This window comes from Sphaerodactylus townsendi, linkage group LG16, assembly GCF_021028975.2.
Source record: "Sphaerodactylus townsendi isolate TG3544 linkage group LG16, MPM_Stown_v2.3, whole genome shotgun sequence".
Taxonomy (NCBI): Eukaryota; Metazoa; Chordata; class Lepidosauria; order Squamata; family Sphaerodactylidae; genus Sphaerodactylus; species Sphaerodactylus townsendi.
Genome location: NC_059440.1, coordinates 26,882,969 through 26,904,950, shown reverse-complemented (window position 1 = coordinate 26,904,950; position 21,982 = coordinate 26,882,969). Strand labels below are relative to the sequence as shown.

The window sequence follows — 21,982 nt, the reverse complement described above, 5'->3', positions numbered from 1 at the left end:
CCTTCTGGAAATTATGTGCCTCAATTTTCTTGCCCGGCCACCCCACCTAAAGGCCTTGAAAAAAAACAATTATCTTCTGCAGAGGCATACATTCAGCTCTTCCCACAGACTTATCAAAATCTTTTCCCAGAAAGATACACGTTAAAAAAAAGTCACCGTCATTTTTTGGTTTAGATCATATAACCTTTTAGAACATGATACAGTTGAGCGATTTTTGCCTCAATCCGTTATAAATAACTACAGGCAAGAGTTTAATTCAGTCCACTCTCACTAAAGCGGCTTTTTTTCAGACCAGTTCTCTTTGAATAATAAAAACCCGTGGCTGGAAACCACATTTCCTCTCATAAGAAGAAACTCCTAATGGATATTGTATTTCAATTTTCAGTGATGAAACTGAGAAAGGCCACCTTGGTACAGAGGAATATAGACAGGTTTAGTTGGTTTTCGGGTTTTCAAGGGTTTGGCATTGGCAAGATCTATTGCATCTGTGGCTGGCATCTTCTGAAGATGCCAGCCACAGATGCAGGCGAAACGTCAGGAGAGAATGCTGCTAGAACACGGCCATACAGCCCGGAAACCACACAGCACCCAAGTGATTCCGGCCGTGAAAGCCTTCGACAATACAATATGGTACATTACTGAATATGAGAGGGGTGGAGGGGAAAAAAATGTAAAGCTTTGTGCAAAAATAGTGGTCCTTCCCTAAACCTGATGCTTGTGAAAAAAGGAACATCCTTTACATAAAATTTAAACAATTTAAAAGGGATTTTTTTTTATTCTACAAATTTACAAACGAAAAGACACCAACCAAAACAAAGAGTTTCAAAAATAAAGGAGGAAAAAAAAAACAGTTCTAAAACTGAATTCAAGTTTGTTTGTTTTGCTTTAGAAGAGTCCTTGGCTTTTTTGGGGGATTAATTCCGATCCTCCAAACGGAACACCGTATTGCATTCCGGACAGGGGGGGAAGCCTTTCCGCTCACAGGCAATGTTCCGCAGGCAATAAAGCAGCAGGTTCCAAAACAGGAGGAACAAAACAGGAGTTCTTGCCAACTGTGCCGGCAAAGGGTGAAACGTTCACCGCTTTGGCTTCCCACTGTCTGTTTCTCGACCCGTTTTGCCGTCCGCTTAGAACTTCAAACTGAAACCTGGGCCGGCAGCTGATGCCCCTTGGTTTGTGGTTGTCAAGTGGAAACCCGTGTCCTTCAGATCGTCGTCACCCTAAAAAGGAAAACACACGTCAACAGTTGGAATGTTTGGGCAGCAGGAGTTACAGATGCAGGAGTTGGCCTCTTGAAGAGGTTTTCAAATCCATCCCACTATTGCCCATAAATGTGAATGAGGTTTTGAGTTCAGAGGTGAATTTCACTGAAGTCATGAGCCCCTCAGCAGAGAAACCTGGGTCATTGTGAACTAAAGCATTCCATGAAACAACAGCGCCACCTGCTGGCAATCAAGGGCAGGGAGATTTTTCAAGCCGGTCCAAGTACTTCAGTTCAAGTCTCCCTGGGCCAACTCTGACGCTCTATTCCTCGTGGTGAATCCCAGAGCCCAGATGGATAATTTCATTTCAGCCCCTGCCAGCATGGTCAATTGGCCATGCTGGCAGGGGCTGATGGGAATTGTAGTCCATAACATCTGGAGTGCCAAAGGTTTGCCACCACTGCTCTAACCTATATGCCCTGCTGGTTCAACATCCATACAATTTACAAGCTGTTGTTTGGAAAGCTGAAATAATCAGGACATTCAACTACTGGACTTACGCAACCGTGAGAAAAACACGTACCAGCTGGCTGTACCCTAAACCCCCCTCGGGAGGCCGTGGACTCGTCCCACGTTTCACCCGTTGCTGCTCGCTTTTGGCTGGCCACGTTGGAAACATGGATGGGTCGATAGGTAAAGGGGTCTCTCGGAAATACTCGTGCTTCAAGCCGTCTTCCGCATTGATTCTTTTGCCTGGGTAGTATGTCAGGAACCTGGGAAATGAGCCGTAAGAGGGCAGAAAGGTTGATAGGAACCCCACAGAAGATACCCCTCAAGAGATGTGAATACGAGAAGTCTCCAGCCAGACAGCGGGTCTCAGACCATTCGTCCCCCCTGCTCTATCAGGATGAAGCCTTATGGAGGATAAAAAAGGATATCCTTCAAAAAGGATATTGAAGAGATAGAAAAAGTGCAGAGAAGGGCAACGAGGATGATTGACAGATTGGAGCACCTTCCTTATGAGGAGAGGCTGCAGCGTTTGGGACTCTTTAGTTTGGAGAGGAGACGTCTGAGGGGGGATATGATTGAAGTCTATAAAATTATGCATGGGGTAGAAAATGTTGACAGAGAGAAGTTTTTCTCTCTTTCTCACAATACTAGAACCAGGGGGCATTCATTGAAAATGCTGGGGGGAGAGAATTAGGACTAATAAAAGGAAACACTTCTTCACGCAACGTGTGATCGGTGTTTGGAATATGCTGCCACAGGTGGTGGTGATGGCCACTAACCTGGATAGCTTTAAAAAGGGCTTGGACAGATTTATGGAGGAGAAGTCAATCTATGGCTACCAATCTTGATCCTCCTTGATTGCAAATCAGATTGCAAATGCCTTAGCAGACCAGGTGCTCAGGAGCAGGAGCAGCAGCAGAAGGCCCTTGCTTTCACATCCTGCACGTGAGCTCCCAAAGGCACCTGGTGGGCCACTGCGAGTAGCAGAATGCTGGACTAGATGGACTCTGGTCTGATCCAGCAGGCTAGTTCTTATGTTCTTATGTTCTTCTTATGGAGGATTGCAAACCGCACAGGCTTATCTACGCAGGGCTGTACTGCCATAAACAATTCTCATTCAACCCAGATTTGCTCATTGGACTGAACAGCGGCAGGGACCTCAGGGGGGAAGAAGGCTGAGCGAGATCTGAGTCAGACACCGCCCCGGACGATTTTGCAAAGTGTTCACTTAGCACGATTTCATACGCTGCTTTCACGCCCGGGCGACAGATTCTCGAGTGATGACATCTGGGGTCAATCAATGGAAAATATTCTTCCAAGATGGCTTAAGAGCTATCTGAATGCTCAGGAGTAGCCCTACTGATCCAAGAGACACTACATGGGTACATGCTTTGGGAGAGATTACTGATAACCTGCTGCTACTGGTGCAGGGCGAAATTCCCTGGATTATAAATAAGGAAATGTGCGCATCTCTGGCTTAAACGTAGGGAATTTGAAATCCTGCATATAAATTCTCCAGATTGGAGTGTATTGCTCACATGGAGGAGTGGGGAATCCAACCTGGCTCTCTGGATTAGAGTCTGCGACTCATGAGGAAGTGTGGGGACTCAAACCTCGTTCTCCAAATTAAAGTCCCCTGCAACCTGGAGGAATGGGGAATCAAATGATTATCCAGATCGGAATCTGCCGTTCAGGTGGAGGAGTGGGGAATCAAACCCAGTTTTCCAGATTAGAGTACGCGGCTCTTAACCACTACACCAAACTGGCTCTACAGAGAGTGGGATTGGCCGAAGGGCATCTAGGGGTGGGGCTTGAGCTTGAATGCAACACATCACACAGGCTCTCAATTCGCCAAATGACAATTCTACCTCTGCTCCCCCCACCTCACCCCCCCACTGTTGGACACAGGACTACTCACTTGTTCATGAGATCAAATCCCTGGTCGGACAGCAGAGCCCCAAACCTCTTGCGGAGGTTATTGTACGGGTACTCCGTGAAGGTCATCTTCTTCACTGCTGGCAGCTCGTTATACCCAGGCCAGATCTTCTCACTCGGGGTTCCCAAGTCCTTCAGAGGAAACGACAAAGCTTTAACGACGAGGAGCCTCCTCCCAGCTTCAAACGCTGGTGTTTTTATTCTTAAAAAGAACCATGGTTAGTGCTTTTGGAAAAAACAGACAGGAAAAGAGGAGAGGGGAATTCGGTTGGGTGAATTCATGAGCAAAGGAATAAGGAACCTTCTTTACCTTGAAAACTTTGTTAATTTGGTCGATTTCTGACTTCCCCGGAAAAAGTGGCTTCTGAGTTAGGAGCTCTCCAAATATACAACCCACGGACCACATGTCGATGGCTGTGGAATATTCCTGGAAAAAAAGATCGGGAGTGGGGGGAGAGAGAGCAAAGATTTGGTTACTGTCCCTTAGGGAGAAGAAGAGGGAAAAGGCAATAAACTGCGGGATGGAACAGCTAAGGAGAGGCAACATTTCCATGAGCTCGACAGGAAGAAGGTTGATTTATTTGTTTGGCACTGGAGGAGAGAATTATGGATGCCGTAAGGGAAAGCAGTGGGCTCTAGATTAAATCACACGAGCCTTTGGATTTAAGGGAATCTGTGTTTATAGGGGAACAGGAAAAGGAAGAAGAGGAAGAGGAGGAGGAAGGGGAAGAGTAGTAGTAGTTGGGATTTAGACCCCGCTTTTCTCAACCTTTAAGGAGTCTCAAAGAGGCTTACAGATTCCCTTCCTCTCCCCACAGCAGACACCTGGAGGTGGGTGGGGCAGAGACTTCAGAGAGAAGTGCTTAGCGCACTTAGCCCCCAAAGTATTTTTTTCCTTAAGAAAGGAATAATGAACAAGTGACCTTTTAAGCTCCCAGACAGGTAGGAATGTAAGTTACATACCTTGGCTCCCAGCAGGAGCTCTGGAGCCCTGTACCACAACGTCACGACGACGGGTGTATACGGTTTCAAAGGTGACCCATATTCGCGGGCCAGCCCAAAGTCTCCAACCTTAAGCAAGAGGAGAACAGAGAAATTACTCCACTGGATCGGCCCCAATGTCCATCCCATTCTTTACCTATTTTCACAGTCACTGGCCTTGGGGCAAAAATCAAACGACATCCTACAAACAGAGCAAGAAAAATCAAATGACATCCCACTTCTTGCTCTTTGTGTTTATAAGCAAGCTTTTGCAACGTAAGGCTCAGGAACAGGACAACTGCTTTGTTGGATTCAATCGAGATTCTACCGAGCCCAGCATCCTGTTTCCAACAGGGGGGCCAATCAAGTATGCCTCTCCACTGGCATCCCCTACTGTCTAGCTCTAGGCACCTGGGACTCAGATATGCTTCCTTGAATACAGAAGCTCCCTTTAGCCATCGTAGATACTTTGACATTTTCCTTAATGCCAGTAAACCTAGAGGTAGTGATTGTTGTGGGTTTTCCGGGTGTGACACACTGGACACAGTGTGTAATAGACCTCCCCCTGTGATACACCTCTGAAGATGCCAGCCACAGATGCAGGCAAAACGTTAGGAACAAGATCTACCAGACCATGGCCACACAGCCCAGAAAACCCACAACAACCAGTTGACTCCGGCCGTGAAAGCCTTCGACAATACTTGTGGTAGTGAGTTCCACAATTCAGTTATGCACTGAACAAGCAGTGATGAGAGAGTGTTCGCAGTGAGGATTCAGTGTAGGTCCTCTTGCAAACTGTATCGGAATGAGTTCATATGGAAGAGTCCGTGAACTTTGTCTGCACCCCGCTCAGAGAAAGATATATTCAGGCCCTCACTTTTAAGATGCCAGCATGGCTCAACAGCAGGTTAGAAGTCTTCAAGTCTCGGTGCAGAATCCAGTTGTCATGAAGGTGTTTGACTCCCCGTAGTAGCTGGATCATCAATGTTTTCACTTCACCTGAAACAAACCAGCAAAGGATCACAGCGGGATGGGCATAAAAGAAGAGTTCCACTAGACCTGACAATGCCATAAAATCTGGATCTCATCGGATTTCAGAAGCTAAGAAGGGCTGGCAGTGGTCCAGATGCCGGCCCCCTCCCCTCTCTTGCATGCCACCCCTCCCTCCATTCCCTCCCCTGCTAGGGTGGGTGTACTTTGTCAGGTCCAGATGCCGGCCCTCCTCCCCCGCTCTTGCATGCCACCCCTCCCTCCATTCCCTCCCCTCCTAGGGTGGGTGTGTCATGTCCAGATGCCGGCCCCCTCTCCTTCCCTCTTTTGCATGCCACCCCTCCCTCCATTCCCTCCCCTCCTAGGGTGGGTGTGTCATGTCCAGATGCCGGGCCTCCTCCCCTCCCTTGCATGCCACCCCTCCCCCTCCCTCCCTCCCTCCCTCCCTCCCTCCCTCCCTCCCTCCCTCCCTCCCTCCCCTCTCCCTCCTCTAGGGTGGGTGTGTCATGTCCAGATGCCGGGCCCCCTCCCGCTCCTCCCTTGAGGGATTGTGACTGGCAAAACCGTGCAACTCTTCCAACGGGTGAATCATGACCCTAGGAGGGTTTACTCAGAAACGAGCCCCATTGCCCGCAACCGAGCTTATTCCCAGGTAAAGAATCACGCTTTAATTATTCGCATGAAAATCAGTGGGGTTTAACAGCACTGAACAGGGTTACCTACACTGCTTACCCCAAACCAGGTCTTAGGTTTAATGCTAATAATTGAGCCCAGCAGCCCAGGCCAACCTAGATTGGGGGGGGGGGGGATACTGAGCAAGTCCAGTGGGCTACGCAGAGGCTGAGTTTCCCATCCTGGCAGGGGGAGTTTACTGAGCGTTCCGAAGCGGAGAAACCAGCTCACCTGGCAAGAACGGCTGCTTCATCGTTTCCATCAGACTCTTGAGGTCGTGCTCTACATAATTCATGACAATATAGATTTTGTCCATGTTGCTGCCGACGACAATTTCCTGAAATCCAAAACAAGATGCGATTGTGATTGTTTATTTGCAACGCTCTCGCCTGCTCTGGGACCCGCCGCGGTCCCAGGAGACGGCCGACAACTCAATTGAAGCCGTCAGGAGGAAAACACCTGCGATCGAATTCAGTTAAGATTAACGGGACGCCGCGCAGCAGAGAAAACTGCATCAGGGTAATGGAATCCAGTCAATCAACGAAGAGCAAAAGTCTGGGGAAATATCATTTGAACTCGGTGTCTGAAAAGATAGCAAGGTGGTGACTAGACAGGTACAGCCAGGAAGGTGGGGAGGGTAATCGCAGAAGAAGGTCCTGTCAGCCTTTCCATACTGCCTTCGACCCAATCAACAGGACTCAAGAATTGTACTCTCGCCTCCAGCCTCTGCCTTCCAAGTTGCATAGGTTCTTCGAGGGCAAGGACCTGACTTCTCGCCATGTCGCTGCAAAAATGCCATTTGCAAAGAAAAAGACAGATAGAGGCAAACCCCCCAAAACCAAGGGCCAGTGGCCTTACCCTGACAGTGACGATGTTTGGGTGCTGTGCTTTCAGGATGGTGTTGATTTCCCTGAGCGATGTGATGGGGAAACCTTCTTTCTCCTTTTCCATTTTCAGCCGCTTCAAGGCTACAATCTCATCTGGAAAAAAAAGAGGCAGCGGCGTTATTTCTCTAGCCTTTGTTGCGGTCAGCCTCCTCAACACTCCTGCAAGGTGGGCCAAAACGACTCCCGTTTTTCAGATGGAGGTAACAGAGAACCAACAGGCGTTAAGGCTGCCAAAAAAAATTCCAGATCGGTTGAAATTTCAACCCCCCCCCCCCATGTGGTATTGCCAAAGGGAGACCGACCTGTCTTTTTGTCTTTGGCTCTGTACACCACGCCGTACGTTCCTTCTTCTATTCGGTTCAAACACTGGAACTCCTCCACACTACGACAGCCCTGGAGAAAAAGGGGAGAAATATCAATGGGCAGGAGGGAATCAATTCTGCACTATTATGCAACCTTTACGGACTCCCGACAATGTAATATGTAGGGTGTCTGAGCCTGGGATGGTGGCTCAGAAAACTGGCTTTGCTTTCAGAAATTCCAAGTTCAATTCCTGGCAGCTCCCGTTGAAAGGATCAGGTTGTCAGGTCTTGAGACTAGTCAATAAGCGCACTCTGGCAGCCAGATCAGGAGTCTTTATTGATAACAGCAAGTACATGGCGTTCAGAAAGCCAGTTCTGCCAGACCATGAAAATACAGTTGCCTTTATTTTCCCAGAGTTCCCGCCATGAATCCCCCCTCCCTGTTTCCCACGGAATGTGAGAATAATACAACAGAAAGAGAGATGCTTGGGAGTTGAGCATCTCAGTCACCTGCCATATCCTCCCGCTGGGAAGAAGCCGGGGTTGCTCCTAGTTTGCTACAATTACAAGCATCAAAGGAAAATGAAGGAAAAGGGTCCATTAACATATCAGAAGGTGAAGACAGGCAGGTTTGAATCCCCGCATCCCACCTTGCCCTTTGATTAAAGAAGGAACACATCATGCATCGCCAAGGATCTGAAAACTCGCCTCATTCAGCAACTTAATTTCCTAAGATTTCATTTGGTGCTGATTGTCTGGTATACTTATCAAGGATACCATCACAAACATTACGACAGCCAGCATGGTGTAGTGCTTAAGAGCAGTGGACCCTAATCTGGGAAACCAGGTTTGATTCCCCACTCCGTCACAAGTGAGGTAGACTCTACTCTGGAGAGCCAGGTTTGATTCCTAAGTAGGAGCACTGAAGCAAACCCAGTTCACCTGATAAGAGTCTGCTGCTGTTCATGTGGAGGAGAAGGGAATCAAACCCAATTCTCCAAATTAGAGTCCACCTGCTCTTAACCACTACGTCATGCTGGCTTGTTCCTTCAGCGATGGCACCGCTGGCAGAGGACGGAGGCAAGCAAAAGACCTTCCCCTCACCTGAAGGGCAGGCAGGTACTTGGGCAGCTCCTGCTTCAGCTCCACGGGCGACGATACGGGGGAATAGGGGATGTAGTCTCCCTCTGTCATGGCGTTGGATCAGCTGGCCCTCAGCTTACCTCCTCTTCTCCTCCTCCTCGCTGCTTCCCACCGAGTCTCGATCGAACCTCGACTCTGCAACTTCAAAGGTTAGAATCAACCTCATGGAAACAGGCGGCAGGTTAGGATCTCTCGACGCCTTTGGAGAGAAAGCCCGTTTCTGAGCACTACACCCCCCCCCCCAACTTAAGCGGCAGCTATCCAAAAGAATTAAGGGGGCTAATCCAGATGGGTTAAGGTCTGGGTTGAAGGAAACAAATCACGAAGCTGACAAACTTGGCAGCTTAGCTACCTTCGAGCAAGAATGGTTTAGCTCAGGTTCAGACTCAAGTTTTCTCCAGATGTTCATGGACTACAATTCCCATCAGCCCCTGCCAGGCTGATGGGATTTGTAGTTCATGAACACCTGGAGAGCTGCAGGTTGTAGAACTCTGGTTTAGCTGTTAGGTCAGAGCAGGATCTGAGAGACCCAGGTGTAAATCCCCATTCAGCGGTGAATTTCACTGATTGCTCTAACCTAGCCCCTTTCCCTAACCCTCCCCACAGGGTTGTTGTGAGAAAGGGGAGAAAAACCCCTCCCAAAGCTCCTTGTGGAAAGAACAGGAGGAAGACGTAGAAGGGAGGCTAATCCATCTGCCACAACAATGAACAGCTGCTGAAAGAAACCTCTGATCTTAATGTACGAACTCCGGGGAGATCTTCCCAAAATGAGCTTTTCGAAAGGCACTGCTTAAAAGCAAGGGGCAGAGAGATCTGAATTGAATTTAGGATGTGCCTCTTACCAAATGGGATGTGGTCGCTATTCTCCCGTTCTTCCTCTTCGCTGATTTCTTCTTCGCTCACCTCTTCTGTAAGACAAAATGGGGGGAAAAATGGGCTTCGTTGACATACCTTGTAAAAATAAGGAAACAGAGCAGCAATTTTTACATGGCGGAATGATTTGGATTTTGATTACTTCATCCGTAAAGTCAAAGAGTGCCTCAGTGTGCCCTTTGGGTGATTCTGCCATTTACCAGCAGACTGTTCGGAGACTTCTTCAGAATTGCTCCCCGTCTCTTCTTCCTCCTCTTCTTCCTCTTCCTCCTCCTCTTCCGATTCCTCGCTGCTGGACTCTTCCTCTTCCTCCTCTTCTTCCTCTTCCTCCTCCTCTGAACCGGAGCCCGTTTCCCCTGCAGCAAGTGGAAAGGAGAATCAGCAGTGTAGAGCCGAACACTTGGTCAGAACTCTGTGACTTCAGTGGGCATAAGCAGCGTACCTGATGACGTCTCTGCTGAGCTAGTTTTCCGCTCGCTGTCGCTGATATCCTGCAGATCTGAAAGGGGGTCTCTCTCTTCTGGCTTTTCCTCTTTGACTGTTTTGAAAAAGACCAGCAGTGGGTGAATGGGCTTTGGGAAATGCTTCCTCCCAGATGTACTATCTATTTATAGGTAATAATTAAGAGTTCTCCAGAGACTACAGTTCCCATCATCCCCTGCCAGCATGATGCTGGCAGGGGATGATGGGAACTGTAGTCCATAACATCTGGAGGGCCGCGAGTTTGACACCTGTGAACTAAGGGAACCACAAGCAGGCCTGTGTGAACTCTTATATTCAAAACACTGGATTTCTGCACAAAGGTTATCCAAATTCAGGACGGCCAGTTCCAATACTTCTCTCACTATTATTAGGAATGTAATTATTATTAGCCCAAATTCTGATTACCTGTGATTTCACAGAATCATACAGTTGGAACGGGCCACACGGGCCATCTGGTCTAAATCTCCTGCTCAATGCAGGTTCAGTCTAATGTGTCCCTGATGAGTGTTTGTCCAGCCACTGCTTGAAGACTCCCAGGGAGGGGAAGTTCACCACCTTCCTAGACAGCCAATTCCACTGGCGAACAACTCTTACTGAAAACAATTTCTAATATCCAGTCTAATATTCTTTCCACACATAATTTGAATCTATGACTCAAGACAGAGGCAGAGCACTCACGGGAACAGGTGGGGTCACGTGTCCCCGGGCACATGCCAGCTGTTTATGTGGGGGGGACGGAAAATTGGGCCCTCTGTCGGCCGAAGAAGCAGTCTGGTGGGGCCGGGCTGAGGGGCGGACCGCAGCAGGCTCCCGCCAGCTAAGGTAGGTGGGGCACAGGGGGAAGGGGGGTGGCCAGAGAAGGTGTTGCCCCAGGCGTCATTTCTGCCCCACCCCCTCTCCAGGCCTCTGTTTTGAGAGCTCTATCCTCTGCTGCCACCAGGATCAGCTCCCTGCCCTCTTCTAAATGACAGCCCTTCAAATAAATATAGAGAGCGACCATGTCTCCCTTCAATCTCCTCTTCTCCAGTCTAAACATTCCCAAGTCCCCTCAGCCTTTCCACATCGGGCTTAGTCTCCAGGCCCCAATTATCCCCATCACTCTCCTCTGCACCTGTGCCAATCGGCCCACATCTTTTTTGAAGTGAGGTCTCCAGAACTCCGCAAAGAACTCCAGGTGTGACCTGACCAATGTCGTATACAGCAGGACTGACATTTTGCAATCTGGATGTCAGGATTGACTGATCTGCTTAGGAACTTTTGCCAAGACCCGTTTTGAAGGTAATCGAACGCCATGCCACCCTGTCAGGGCACGTTTCTTGAGATTTCACTGTTACCTGGCTTTCGGATCTCCCCTTGTTCTAGTTTCTCCCGCTGCTGCCGGAGGGGGCTGCGGCTCCAGACTCTGCCTTTCTCGCTGTATTCCTCTCTCACTGTTCTGTGATGTGCTGAAACTGGCAGAGACAAGGCAGACAGCTTACTGGGATGGATCTGAAACACTGCCCCCTCTTCCGGGCTCCCTGTAACACACACTAAACTGTCCCACTGTCAAGATCAATCTGCAGACCACTCCGCAGAGCTGTAACAAGTCCCATTACAGAACCAGATTCTCCACTGCCCTGAGCCATTCTGGGAAAAGCAGCATATAAATATTTTAAAGGAAAGAGTCAAAAACCTCCCACGCTTACGGAATGCCCTCTAGCTATCAGAAAGAACGCCCAGAAAGTCAGAGTGTTAAAGGAAAGCAGTTAGATGATGCATTGGAACAGGAACTACCAATTGCCCGGCGTATCACCACTGATTTGCTTTTCTAAGGCTGATTCCGCATGGGCCAAAAACAGCAGTGTGAAAACGGTGTGAAAATGGTGTAAAAGGGTTTAAAATGGTGTAAAAGGGTTTTTACCGTTTTCACACTGTTTTCACACCGCTGTTTTTGGCCCATGCGGAATCAGCCTTAGTTTCAAATGGAAGCAAAGACTCCTAAACAGATGACTTGAACAGTCAAAACGATGCACCAGGTTTTACTGCACTTCTGGTGACTAAGATGCCACCCGGACAGTATTCTACAGAATGCATTTGCCCCAAGCCAACATGCCATGAAGGAGCAGCAGATTCCTGCAGTAACGGGCCCTCTGAGCTACTCTGTTTCTCCAAAAATGAGACATCCCCTGAAAATAAAACATACCAGAGGTTTTGCTGAAGTGCTAAACATAAGGCATCCCCCGAAAGTAAGGTGTAGCGGTAGCAAAGTTTTTGTTTGGAAACATGTGCACCCCGAACCCCTCCCCCTTCCTGCTTCGCCTGGCCCCACCTCAACAGACTGGTTTGTGATGACAACTACTGTACAGTATATAATAAATGTTCATTTTTTTTGTTCAACAACAAATGTGAATTCTTCTTCATGGAAAAATACGACATCCCCTGGAAATAAGACATAGCGCATCTTTGGGAGCAAAAATTAATATAAGACACTGTCTTATTTTCGGAGAAACAGGGCACTTACTATCTCGCCTGGCTTCCCGTTCTTTCCGCCTCTCTTCCGCTCGCCTTTCCCGTTCTTTCATTTCCCGCTGCTCTTTCTGCTGCTCTCTCATTTTCCTCTCTCGTTCCCGTTTTCGCTCAAGCTGCTCCAGGCGGTCCCTACGAAGGTTGCGCGGACCTGTGTTATTTTCGTTAGCACTTAATCCAAACGGAAAGGTTTGGTTTTTCGCTCATTCAGAAAACCATCAGCAACTTTTTTTAAAAAAAGAAAACTTTTCATGGCGAGAAATAGTGAGGGCTGGGCATTTGATCAGCCAAAGAGAAAACAAACTAAACTGGATAAGTGGATATTTTTAAGGTATCTTCTTTATCCTGACAACAAAAATACTTCAATCATCCACAGGCTTCATATTTATGCCAACTACAAAAACAGATGTGTTAAGAATGGAGCTGGACTGAAACCTTCATGGCTGGATCTAAAGGCCCAAATCCAAAATAATGATAATGAGTGCAGGAGTGCATAAACTACCGGTATCTCAAACTCCAATAACATCTGTTGCACTCTGGCTGTTTTTTACAAATAAAGATATTATACATATATTCTTCTATTTGTGATATTTTTTATATATGTGTACATACACCATTCTATTTACATTATATTTGCTTCAACCCCATATATAACACTCGTTCTCAACTTTTTTTGTTGTCCATGGGGGGTTACAAATGAACCCAAGTTATCTTAAATAGAAGAATATATGTATAATATCTTTATTTGTAAAAAACAGCCAGATTTAATTTGAGTTTGAGATAATGGATCTAAAAGCCTCCTTCCACCCACAGGAGCAGCAGAGTGGCTCAGAAGGGAACTGCTAACCCCCATTGAGTTTAACTGCTTAAAAAAACTGTAATGAATTTATTCCTATAGCAATAGTGGGCAAGGTAGAACTCTGCCAAGTTGTAACAGCAGATGGTCTCTCAGGGGCTGAGAGAGACAGGCTACACTCGAAGTTCATGGCACAGGTGACACCCGAATGAAACTTTTCTTACTAGGACCTCAGTCTATTTACTCCTGATCACTGAAGCTCAACGCATCAGCCGCTGTAAACCTCATTCAGCAACTTATCTGCCTGAGAGTTCGCCAGGCATACAGGACTAGAAACTTTTTTGAAAGCCAAAATTCTGAGCAAACCGACCTCTGCAGCCAACAGCGATTCAGCAGTTTCCCCAACATTTCAGGGAATTACAATGCCCATGCAGCTCAAATGATACTTGAACTTTTGTTTACATTGTTTAAAAAAACCCAGAGGAGTGCTAGTTTACATTGTTAGGTAATTATCACACATCAGCAGATCTCAGGAGCATTTTTACTGCTGCCAGACAGCTAGGCTGGGTTCAGATGTCATGCCAAACCATGATTTGTAACAAACTCTGGCCAGTCAAATTTTAAGTAACAAGCCCATTTGTGTGTAAACCCTGGTTTGTCTGATTTTGGTCCCTTTCCAGACTTTCAGCATGGAGGGAAACTTCCCTGTTCTGCTGACTCTGAAATCAAAGGACTGGTGTTTGTGAGTCTGGACAATGCAAACAAACTGAAATTAGCACAAAACCATGGACAGCAAGCCAGCGGCAAACCCTAGTTTGAAATCCCAGTTCAGTGCTAAGCAAACTCCCCCTTGGTTTGTTGGACAGTCTGCATTCAGATGTCATAGCTAACCGGGGTTTGATCAAATCAGTTTATAAACCATGGTTTGCTGAAAGGATATATTTGGCAAAGGGGTTTACCTCTCTCTCCTGGAATGTTCCCTAGCCAGCTCCCTCCTTTTCTGCCTTTCCCATTCACGGCGGGCCTTATCCTGCTCCTCTCGATGCCTTTTCCTACGTTCGTGCTCACGTTCCTTCTCTTTCACCCTAGCATGCTTCCCTAATGAAGATACAAAGAAAAGGCCAAACTGTTACCTGTACCCCTCCACAAAGAAAGAATGAAGATGTGAAGAAACTTATTTCCCCAGGTAGGCAAGAAAAATCAACCACCAGGGCTGAGATTAGCTACTTAAGACTTTCAAAATGAACGAGACTCGGCCTCTGTATCTGAGTACAGTCAGTAACCAACACTGCTAAATAGAGCCTCAATGTACAGAGGAAGTATACCTTACTGGCTGGTGTTGGAAGAAACAAAAGGAAGCGGCCACCGCTTGCGTACCCTGCTTGGCAACTTCCAGAGGCACCCAGCTGGCCACTGTTGAAACAGAATACCAAACTCAGTTTGGTACCTTAGACCTTTGTGGTCTCTTCCAACTCTACGATTCTAATTCTAAATTACAGCCATCCATAGTAAAAATAAAACCTTCATCAACACGCCCAATGTGGAAAAAACTGCCCGCAGCTCAAACTGCCGTCGAAACCCATGGCGAATAAAACATACAGTGTGCTTCCTAAAAACCTCCAAGGATTATGACCCCTTGCCTATTCACAGACCTAATTCCACAAGGTATGAGGAGTCAGTTCTAAAATAGAATAGGCTCTGGCAGATGCCAAGAAGCCCACAAACATTTTTAGGTTTTTATTCTGGTGTAGCAGCAAATGAAACAGAATATCAAACCACCCACCTTTCTCCTTTAGAAATCTATGGGGGATTTAACAGCATGGTAACCAGCTCAGGAGCCAAAGGCATTGACATTCTGCATTCTGCCCTTAGAAAAACTGACTGTTTGAACAGAATGAGTTTGAAGAATTTCTCTCCTGTGCCATGATATACCTGGCAGATTTCCTGAGATTACATCATTGTACTTCTGTTAAGCATGGGATTTTGTAGAGGCTTTGCATAACGATTCACAGCAATCCTGGCCATTGCTGGATTTGACAGCCTTGCACGCAGCAGGCATGGAATTCTGGGAGAGCTCAGTGAACATTCTAAAAGCGACAGTTGGAAACTGTAGCGCTCTGACTCTGCTGAGGAAAGATGCTGTTCAGTGTTCTGTTAACTAAAGCTATGTAAAAGTCTCCGAGTAAAGTTTAATACTGTAAACTGTGCTTGTTATTGGCAACCAAATTGTAACACACAAGCTACATTCTGCTCGTTATTCTGCTTACAAGATTACACACACACACACACACACACACACACACACACACACACACACACACACACACACACACACCTCTGTTCACCTTCAGGCATTCGGTTCTGCCACAGGGAAAATTACTCTGCTCCAGCTATGCTTGTAAGATTTAACGTCATTGTGCTTTTGGCATTCGTCAATTTCTATTTGGGCAAAGGAACAAGACTGCAAACGCCTACCATGTGGCAAAAGCCCTCTTCCAAAAGAGGCAGCATGGCTGAGATTTGTTTCTTGTCACTCAGCTGCCCTAACTCACTCGTTTTTCATACCAGCTGGTTATCCTGTCATTTGGGAGAGCCTCTCCCATTGGATGCATCAAAACCTGATGTGCCAACTGGTAAGAATCCAGCCATTGCCCTCTGCAGAGGAGCCCACAAATTCACGTGCCACATTCAACATGGCACACATTTTTTTCTACTAACCCTGCCCTCAAATTCTGGCAAGCTGGACGACATCCTCGTACACAGGACTAAGCTTGATGGTCTAATAGGAGCAGCAGTGGCGTAGTGGCTAAGAGCAGTGGCTAAGAGCAGGTGCACTCTGATCTGGAGGAACCAGGTTTGATTCCCAGCTCCTGCCGCTTGAGCTGGCTGGAGGCTTCTATCTTGGGGAATTCAGATTAACCCAAGTACACTCCCACACATACCAGCGCTGGGTGACCTTGGGCTAGTCACCTGCTTTTTTCTGGAGCTCTCTCAGCTCCCACCTTGCTCTCTCACACAGGGTGTTTGTTGTGAGGGGGGAAGGGCAAGGAGATTGTCAGCCCCTTTGAGTCTCCTGCAGGAGAGAAAGGGGGGATATAAATCCAAACTCTTCTTCTTCTTCTAATATGGCTGTCCTTATCTTATTTACAGTGAGGACTGAAACAGATAAATAAACAGAGAAAGTGCTCTGTGGGTGCCTGACACCTTGTGGAAGGGAACACAAAGAGAGAGCAGCTCGTCAGCAAACCAGTGCCATGCCCCCCCCCCCAACATAAGAACACCACCCACAGCACAAGGGTGTTGTAGACAAGCACAAACCAATCACCATCTTGCACAGCAGGATATAGGGCCGTGGTGGTGAACCTTTGGCACTCCAGATGTTATGGACTACAATTCCCATCAGCCCCTTCCAACATGGCCAATTGGCCATGCTGAAAGGGGCTGATGGGAATTGTAGTCCATAACATCTGGAGTGCCAAAGGTTCACCACCACTGATATAGGGATTGCCCCACTTGCAAAGATCCATCGCTTCCCAAGTGCTAGCCGAGCAGTTCTAAAACACGAACAAGAGAAAGCTAAGAAATGACTGAAGCACCTTCTGCTGAGTGGCTGCGATGCCTTCGCTTCTCTTTCCTCTTCTCGTCTTTCCTGTGGTGGGCTTTCTCCTTCCGCGACATTTGCTGGGGTGGTTTGATAGCGAGGGAGTCGTCTTCCTCTCCCCTGTGGTACGCATGGGCAGAGCCAAACACAGAAGAAACAGGACAAAATTATTGCTTATATCTTAGATCTGGCAGAACAAGCTGGCCTTCCCCAGCTACGTTCCGCTGTTGGTGTTATTTTCAACTGGCACGATAAGTTTCATCAGCTGCTTTACCTGCACTTCCCTACCAGGAAGGAGCGAGCGAGAAATTATCCAAATGATGTCAAAATTCTTTCGATCTCCAACTTATCACTTTTATATCCCAGCCTCCCTTCAAAGATAAATGTACAGGGTTCTCCTCTCCCCCATTCTATCCTCACAACAATCCCAAGAGGTAGCCTGGGCAGAGTGACAGTGACTTATCCAAGGGCACCCAAGCAAGCGCAGATGGGGTCTATACTCATGTCTTCCAGACACAAGTCCAATACCTTTGGGACCTGTGACTCCTCGCTTTATTCACGCCACCAAGCAAAAACACCGGCTGCTGTCTGCAACACTTACCAGTGTATTCTAAAATCATGCAGGGCATGATGACAGTAAAAACAGGGGTGGAGCTCATGAGTTAGATCAGAGGTGGGCATCTCATTAAGTTATTTTCCCTGAGACCTATTTAGACTATTCTTGCTGTGGGTTTCTTACCGGTCTTCCATAGAATCCTCCCTCCTATAGGGGGAATTCCTGATCGTTATTTCCATGCGGTGATCTCTCAGCTCTCCTTCTTCAAGGGAATCGCGCTTTGAATCCCGATCATCAGACTACATTGGGGTGAAGGGGGAGGGGGAAAAAAAGAAACGTGCTTGCTTCACCATTTCCAAATTGTTCAGCTATTTTCCCATCTTGTTCTGGAATAAGAATATCAGCCACAATTTTTCTTTCACTACACCATTGTAGGACAGAGGTTAGCAAGGACAGAGGAGCAGCAGTGGTGTTGTGGTTCAGAACAGGTGCATTCTAATCTGGAGGAACCGGGTTCGACTTCCGCTCTGCCGCTTGAGCTGTGGAGGCTTATCTGGGGAATTCAGATTAGCCTGTGAACTCCCACACATGCCAGATGGGTGACCTTGGGGCTAGTTACAGTTCTGAGCTCTCTCAGCCCCGCCCACCTCACAGGGTGTTTGTTGTGAGGGGGGAAGGGCAAGGAGATTGTAAGCCCCTTTGAGTCTCCTACAGGAGAGAAAGGGAGGATATAAACCTAAATTCTTCTTCTTCTTGTACAGGACGCATGCGAAATGTAAGCTGGACAAACCTCTTCAGCTGCAGAATTATAATCATTTAACAGAAAAACACAGCTTATGCTAGTTTAGGATGGCACTTTTATTAAAGAGCACTATTTTGGGAAAAGAGGCAGGTTGGACAAAGCAAAAGGAGGAGAGGAACAAGATGTCATCTGTGTGCTCTGCTCCTCAAACATACTTATCTTGGGGGCGAACAACCAGACTACAGTAATGTGATGGGTTGGATTTCCAACCGAGTATTGTTTCTTGACTAGACTTTTATGTCACACGCTCTCTTATGTTCAAGCCTACATGACTGACCTTCTGGAGCCGGAAAATTAGAAGAAAAGCTTGGATTTATGCCCTGCCTTTCACTCCTATAAGGAGATTCAAAGCGATTTACACACTCCTTCCCTTCTTCTTTCCATTATAGATACCTTGTGCAGTAGGTGAGGTTGAGAGAGTTCTGAGAGAACTGGGACTAGTCCAAGGTCACCCAGTAGGCTTCATGTGAAGGAGTAGGGAAACAAATCTGGTTCACCACATAAGAATCTGCAGCTCATGTGGAGGAATGAGGAATTAATCCCGGATCTCCAGTTTAGGGTCTGCCACTCTTAACCACTACACCTTGCTGGCTGTCATTACTACACATACTGATTTAACATACAAGCTAACTGGAGAGGAGCAAACAATGCCTAAATGAAGAGACTAGTAAGCAAACAAGTTGGGGGTTGATGGGCTTAAACGGATAAGATACAGCAGGTGTGCAAATCAGGCCATACACGAATCACAAGTGCTGTAGTAGCAACTGATAATCAGTGAACCCAATACTAAAACAGCAACCTTAACAGGAGTTGTTCCTCTCTTAGTACACAGAAGCTCTAAAGACCATTGCTGAGAATCCCAGAAGCAGCCCTGGCTGGTGCAAAAGCAAAGAAATTAATCTTTCTGTTGTTACTCCGAACCACCAGGGGCCAGCTTACATTTTTTAGGCGCTTTATGTCTGCTTTCTCCTCTTGCTCCTTTCGGCGTTTCTTCTCTTGTAGAATCTCATCTAACGTTTTCACTTTCCAAGATTCCTTTTCATCACCCATTTGCGTCAGACAAGGCACTAGAAGGGAACACAACCACCCAGTGAGGCTGCTATTGCGTCATCCCACGTCTCCGCTCTTTTCAGTGGTCCATCTGATGGCTCTGGTTCACCTTCTGCCCTACCCCTGTACACTGCTTTTACATCACATAGATCACATAGAATCATAGAGTTGGAAGAGACCCCAAGGGCCATCAAGTCCAACTCCCTGCAATTCAGGAACACACAATCAAAGCACTCCTGAGATGGCCATCGAGACTCTCTTTAAAAACCTCCAAAGAGGGAGACTCCACCACACTCCGAGGAAGCGTTCCACTGTTGAACAGTCCTGACAGAAAGTTCTTCCTAATGTTTAGGTGGAATCTCTTTTCCTGCACCTTGAATCCACTATTCCCTGTCCTAGTCTCTGAGGCAACAGAAAACAAGCTTGCTACCTCTTCAACATGGCATCCCTTCAAATATTTAGACATGGCTATCATGTCGTCCCTTAACCTTCGCTTCTCAAGACTACACATCCCCAGCTCCCTCAGTCTCTCTTTGTAGGGCATGGATTCCAGAATTTTTACCATTTTGGTTGCCCTCCTCTGGACACATTCCAGCTTGCCAATATCCTTCTTAAATTGCGGTGCCCAGAAAAACCATCAGCTTCCAATAAAATTATTTCTTGTGTTGACTCCATTTGTACCCTTTTCTCCCCAAAGTGGAGACTCATTCTGCTCTTCTCGATTTTATAATCACAACAGTGCTATCAGTTATGCCATGCAGTTTGCAAGGCGGCTAAGAGATTATATAATCCAGTGGTGGCGAACCTATGGCACGGGTGCCAGAGGCGGCACTCAGAGCCTTCTCTGTGGGCACGCGCAAACAGAGTCGCCCCCCCCCCACACACATCTAGCCTGGGCCGCTAGGCTCGATTATTAGCATTAAACCTAAGATCTAGTTTTGAGGAAGCAGTGTAGGTAACCCTGTTATGCGCTGTTAAACCCCACTGATTTTCATGCAAAGAACTAAAGCGCGATCCTTTACCTGGGAGTAAGCTTAGTTGCTGGCAATGGGGCTTGCTTCTGAGTCAACCCTCCTAGGGTAGTGATTCACCTGTTGGAAGTGTTGCACAGTTGCTTCAAAGCAAAGCCACCGACTACCACCAAGCTTACTCCCAAGTAACGCGCACCTTGGAGCCAACCGTTTTTTCTAAACTAAAACCTCAGTATTCAGGTTAAATTGCCGTGTTGGCACTTTGCGATAAATAAGTGGGTTTTGGGTTGCAGTTTGGGCACTCGGTCTCGAAAAGATTCGCCATCACTGATATAATCACAGGGTTGCCACGAGATGGAAGCGACGTAGGGGCACTTACACACACACGCACACCACTCAGCAATCAAATATCAGTATAAACTGATTCAGTTTGCAAGGTTGCTAAGAAGAAGTAGTTTTGGAGATTATACATCCATGAGACGGAAGTGACTTCACACACTCCCCACCCCCTGCCCAATGGGACCCCGCCACAAAACTATAAGAAGGGGCTTGACCGCTTCACCATCCCACAGGCGGCCTGGCCACTGCCTGCCTCCCCGCGAGGAGCCTCCCCGGTCCCCCAAACGCCCCCCATTTCCTACCCCTTTCCCACGCCCTACAGGCCCCCCAGAGCGGCAAGGGGGACACCAGACCGGCCGCCTTCGCGCCTCTCACCGTTCCCCCGGCCACTCGCGTCGCCGCCTCCACAACCCCACGGGTGGAAATTGAACGCCCGGAACCGCGGCGCCCACTTGACGCGTCACTTCCGCTGGAGGGCGCGCACGGTTTGACCATACAAGAAAGGGAGGAGAAGAAAGCACAAGAGCTTCATGATGGCGGTACGTTAACAGCGCGTGTCAAGTCAAGTTGATTTTTGAAAGAAAAAAAAAAGGAAACTGGGGTGACCCATATTTTCTACACGTCCGCTATAGGGGAGAAAAAATGGAGAGCAGCCATTTTGATTTTGGCCTGCCCTCGTTATAACGGCCATTGCCATCATTATATTGATCGTTGTAACGGCCATCGTAACAGTCCACCACCAGAAAGAAGCTGCAGGTCAACACTGCAGGGAGGACATTGGCAGGAACTGTCTTCCACAGACACAGGGCAGGTAGAGAAACTGCAGTGGGAACTCCAGAGGTTACATTGCTGCCAGAGGTCTTCAAGGCAGAGGCTGCACAGGCATCTGTGCACGCTCAGGTGCTGGATTTCCTGCGTGGAAGAGCGGGTCAGACTAAATGACCTCAAAGATGCCCTCCAGCTGGAAGATCCTTGGTGGTGCTTGGGCTTTTTTGATGGACCACACAACAGCAAGGATGACTCTTAGCTACCCGCCCAGCTCACTTGCCTCTGGAGGCTGCGTTGTGCCCGCTAGCTGCACGACAATGTTGTGGCAGAGAAAAAGTCATGCTGGTTGGCTCACCCTGCCGACACACACAAACCACTTGCCTATCTAAGCACCAACCTGCTGCCTGTCAGTGGAGATCCAGAGGAAGATGTTGTGGCGTGCAAGAGACTGGGTCTTATAGTTTTATTGGTGGAAGCAAGCAAGTTTACATTGAGAGAAAGCCGTTCCGCGTAGTTGAAATGTTTGTGAATATTCTGTAGGGGCTCAAGAGCTCAGCCAGTAGTGAGAGAGGTCTCATTTTACTAAAGGACCTACAGAACTCTTAAAGTCAAAGCA

At 47.6% G+C, this 21,982-nt stretch overlaps 1 protein-coding gene across 1 annotated transcript; it reads right to left on the bottom strand.

Moving 5' to 3' along the window:
* Positions 1 to 909: 909 nt before the first annotated feature.
* Positions 910 to 21,046, bottom strand: LOC125445685 (cyclin-dependent kinase 11B-like). The gene is given in 21 exon segments (XM_048518915.1): positions 910 to 1,220; positions 1,786 to 1,975; positions 3,631 to 3,779; positions 3,958 to 4,074; positions 4,611 to 4,718; positions 5,506 to 5,627; positions 6,522 to 6,627; positions 7,149 to 7,270; positions 7,480 to 7,570; positions 8,584 to 8,683; positions 8,685 to 8,763; positions 9,465 to 9,530; positions 9,696 to 9,851; positions 9,938 to 10,033; positions 11,313 to 11,429; positions 12,479 to 12,654; positions 14,239 to 14,377; positions 16,876 to 17,000; positions 17,620 to 17,735; positions 19,178 to 19,305; positions 20,974 to 21,046. Coding segments are annotated over 20 exon segments (2,379 nt in total). The 5' UTR covers positions 19,289 to 19,305; positions 20,974 to 21,046; the 3' UTR covers positions 910 to 1,127.
* Positions 21,047 to 21,982: the final 936 nt, after the last annotated feature.